The following is a 4520-nucleotide window of genomic DNA, read 5'->3' on the forward strand; positions in this document are numbered from 1 at the left end:
TCACTATGGTGGCTTCCATAGTGATGAGTCCGTCTGGTGTAGGAATTACTTGGTGTTTGATTCCTTTTTTCACCAAGATCGCCGTGCCTCCTGATGTGGCTGTGTAGTCATTTCTATAGACATCATAACCTGGAAATTTTGTTTTTGTTTTTTCCGTTATCTTAGTTTCTTGTAAGGCTATGATGTCTAGTTCGAGTCTGTTGGAAAACTCGTCCAAGGTGTTAATTTTCTGTTTTAGCCCATTTGGATTCCATGACCCTATACGCAGATCGCCCAACTGATTAGTTAGTTCTGTTTACACCAATATTGCCCATAGCACTCACTACATTGGTCATCCTCTCGAACATGAACATGAAGTTTTTCATCTGTTCATTTACAATTGCCATGAGATTTGCCGTTTCATTGTTTGGTTTAGATTCATCTGTCGTCTTTGCTATTTGTGCGTAGCTTTTGTTGGTACTTCTGTCTGTAGGTGTGTGTTCTTCTGTTCTGTTTCTTGTTTGTGCCTGTGCGGTGTATGTTTTTCTTTTTGGTGCTTTGGAGCATCCTCTGTAATTAGCTGTGTGGGCTTCGCCACAGTTTGCGCACTTTGGTTCGGTGTTCCTGTCCTTTGTGCATTCGCTGCTAATGTGTGATCCGCCACACTTAACGCATTTAGTTCCACAGTGACAGGCTTTGGATCCATGGTAGAATCCTTGGCAGTTATAGCACTGCATAACTTCTGTATTTTTTCTTATTTCTTCTTCGATATATATTTTCATGTAACAGAGAGTTGTCAAGCTTTTCATTTTTTCTTTATCTTCTTCGTTTATTGTAACTAAGAAAAGTGGCAATTTTTTCTTGTCTTCCTTCTTGGAGATCATATTTGTTACTTTAATCGCCATGATTCCGTTTTTGTTAAGTTCTTTTTGTATATTGCTTGTTTCTGTTGTTTCATGTAATCCTCTGATTACTAATCTTGTGGTGCGTTCTGAATCTATTGGATAAGCGATGTATTCAATAGGGCTTTCAGGGTTCTTTGTATTTTGTTCTTCAAGTATCTTGATCATTGCTAGGTACCCTTCTCTATTATTTGTCTGGATCACGATTGACCTTCCAGATTTAGCGAATTTATTAGCGGATCCGATTCCCCTTTCTGCGGCTTTTTGTAATATCTCTTGGCTTTTTCCTATCGATTTGAGGATAATCGCCGGTGGTCTGGGTGCAGCCTTCGTTGGCTGTTCTTTTTCTGTTGTTGTTACGGTATTTTGTTTTTGCGCTGGTAATTTGGGAATACTGTTTTTCGATTTTTCTTTTTCATTTTCGTTTTCAGTCTCCATTTCTATTTCAGTGTGTTGATCTTTCTCTTGTTCATATTTCTTTCTTAGCATTCCTCTGGCTCCGCATGCTTCTTCATTTCTCTTTTGTATTATTAATGTCTGCTTTTCAGCAGCGCTAATATTTTTCGGTTCTTCTTCTGTGACGTTTTTTTCTGTTATTTTGTTTTTTTTGTTTTGTTTTTTCTTCTGGTGCTGCTGGGTTGTCCATTCAGCATTGTTGTTTTCCATTTCAATCAAGTTTTCTTTATTTGGACTATTAGCAGAAGTTTTACGTCTTCCCCTTTCATGCATATTTGTTGGTTCTTCTACCGTCGTTTTCTTCTGCGTTTGTTTTTCAGCTTGCGTTGGTTTTTTGTTTGATTTTGAAATCAGCTTTTCCTTTTCCGCATGTTTGTCTATCATCTCAAGTAGCTTTTGAGTTAGTTTCTGTATTTCTTGATCTTTGCCGGTTATTTTCTCTTCTAGTTTGACCATTTGGAACTTGTTTTCTTCTTGCATTTGATGGATTTGATTCATTAGGCGCTTATTTTCCGCCTCCATTTTTTTCATCTGTTCAGTTAATGTGTCCAATGATCGAACTAGTTCTTTGTGGTATGTGTCCATTTTTTGGCACGTTTAATTTCTCCTTTGTCTGAGCCGCTTCCTAAGGAATTGAGTCTTTTTCTTTTCTCTTTTTGTACGTTGCTTATATTTGTACTATTTTCACTGATTTCATCTTCCCTTTCACTTATTTCACCCTCGCTACTGTTACTATGCTACCTACAGAATATGTAGAATTAGCTTCATTTAGGAATTCAATGTTTGCAATATCCGTTTTCTTTTTATTTGTTTGTGAATTATTTATTATTTTTAAATTGTCTGATGGACCTAATTTTGTTTTTAGTTTATTGGTATGATTTGAATTTACTTTATTTGTCTTATTTAATTTTGAATTTTCTAAATCATTAGCTAATTCGTCATCTGTCAATTCAGGCAAGCTTTCAAAAATATTATTGTCTATAAAATCATCTAAGGTACTTAGCTTAGTCGTCATCCGGTGTCTGGAAGGCTCTTTCGTGGGCCAAGAGCCCCTTTCTGTCCTGTTGTTTAGCACTTTACACTGTTGTTCTTGTTTTTTTTTTGTTCGTCACTTATAAACACAAATAAAATAGTTAAATTAGTTTATATTTAGCACGTTAGTTCATCAGTTTAAAGCCACGATTTTCTTCGTCAAATTCACTAATTTTTTTTATATACTAACACACTTTTATTCTTAAAAAAGTTAATTTTTTTGAGAGCAGATTAAATTTATAACTATCAGTTTGACATGAATTTATGCGTTACTTTATGGACGCACTGTATAAATAATACTAAAATATATAGAATAGATGTTTCTATTCTACATATGAGTTACTACTTAGCGGCACGTAAAATAATATGCTATGCAGAAGATACAATACTAGTCTCTCAATGTGAAAATGATTTACAACGTATGCTGCACCAATTTAATACAACTACCAGAAAATTTAACAAATTTTCCCTAAAAGGACAAAAACCATGGTTATAAGTTATAACAGAAAATCCAATAAGATGTAAATTAGAGCTGAAGGGTCAGATAATAGAACAATAATTGAAGGCATCATACTATCTAGCTACGGAAAGCTCGAAGCGGAAGTGGAATATCAAGTGAATAGAGCAAACAGAGCCGCTGGTTTGCCTGAATGAAACAATATGGAGAAATAAAAATATCGGGAAAGAAATGAATGCATGACAGAATTTACAAAACAGACAAATGATAATAATAACTGGGTTAGAAACAGAAGAGTAGAATGGACTGACCACAGAAGAGTAGAATGGAATGACCACAGAATTCGAATGATAACAAATAGAGTCGTAAGGACGGCGAGAGACGGTTGACTAATAGGAAGACGATCAGTGGAAAGACCGCGAAAACGATGGAAAGACAACCTACTGGAGGCACATTGAAAAAACAGCCAGAGTGATTTCTACACAAAAAGAAGAAGAATTTTCTAATAATTTCAATATAGTCGCTCACACTGTATCGGAATTCAGATTTCCAGCAATGGAAAGTGGCCCAACAATAGGGTTTTCCAAAATTCCACCATTTCCGACCCATCAATAATTGTGGTTTAATCCATATAAACACAATATTCAACATCAGAAAGGTGTTTTTATAATCAGTAAAATTTTGTGTCGAAACAAGACAAAAAACTATAAGAGAATTTAAAACAAAAAGCAGACAAAAAGCTATAAAAGAATGAAACAAAACAAAAATGAATTATTAATGTTAAAAAACAAAAAGGGTTGGCAGCGGTGGGATTCGAACCCACGCCTCCGAAGAGACTGGTGCCTTAAACCAGCGCCTTAGACCGCTCGGCCACGCTACCTTGTTATATTTTTAGTTATATGTATTTTGTAGAGTTATATACAAAGATACTAAAAGAAGTGCTTATAGTCATTATAACTTGTTCTAAGAGCTAGTGAACCCGAACTCTCCGAACTCCGAGTAACGGTCTTCCTGTAAGGCTAGAAATTTTTAGTGATAATTCATAGCACACCAAAGCTAAAAACCATGACCTGGCAGGCATCAGCCCTGCACGTGTATCTACCAGGTGAATCGAAAAGTGCATAGTTTAGGGGTAAAATAAACTTGCTCCTGTGAAGTCTATGTGTTTTGTTTAAGTAATAATAGCCCGATCAAAGAACAATTTGACCCCCAAAAAATAAAGGAAGGATGAAAATTTGATGGAATAGGTAGTTAAAGTTGAAATTGTCTATTATGTATTATATAAGAAAAAGTTTACAATTCTACATCCCCTCCTTTTTTCAAAAATGGAGGGGAATACCCCCTCTCGAAGGTGAAAAATATACATTCAAAATAAGTCCGGAATTGATTAATTCTAAGCAACTTTTGTTCCATAGAGTTTTTTCCCTAAGTCAATACTTTTCGAGTTATTTGCAAGTGAATATGTTCATTTTTAACAGAAAAAACATGTTTTCGGACGGTTTTTCGGAAATAACTCAAAAAGTAAGTATTTGAGCGAAAAAAATATTCTTAGCCAAAAATATAGCTTATAAAAAACTGAAAAAAAAAAAAAATAAAAAACTTGAGGTCTGTGGACCCAGTAGAAGCAGAGTTGTAGCTAATGAAAAGTAGGTTCTTCTTCATCAAATTCCAAATCGAATATTTCAATGTGAAAT

The 4520-nt window shown here is 35.0% G+C and overlaps 1 protein-coding gene and 1 non-coding gene across 2 annotated transcripts; both read right to left on the reverse strand.

The window, feature by feature from the left end:
* Positions 1 to 281: 281 nt before the first annotated feature.
* On the reverse strand, positions 282 to 1922 carry LOC126885496 (uncharacterized protein MW0361-like). Its single transcript, XM_050652075.1, has 2 exons — positions 1389 to 1922; positions 282 to 506 (listed from the first exon to the last, which is right to left on the reverse strand). The coding sequence occupies exons 1-2, from the start codon at positions 1920 to 1922 to the stop codon at positions 282 to 284; spliced, it is 759 nt and encodes a 252-aa protein (XP_050508032.1).
* A 1702-nt stretch (positions 1923 to 3624) lies between these two features.
* Positions 3625 to 3706, reverse strand: Trnal-aag (transfer RNA leucine (anticodon AAG)). The gene has a single exon. It is a non-coding gene; the product is annotated as a tRNA-Leu (tRNA).
* Positions 3707 to 4520: the final 814 nt, after the last annotated feature.

The sequence above is a fragment of the Diabrotica virgifera genome, chromosome 5 (genome assembly GCF_917563875.1).
Source record: "Diabrotica virgifera virgifera chromosome 5, PGI_DIABVI_V3a".
NCBI lineage: Eukaryota > Metazoa > Arthropoda > Insecta > Coleoptera > Chrysomelidae > Diabrotica > Diabrotica virgifera.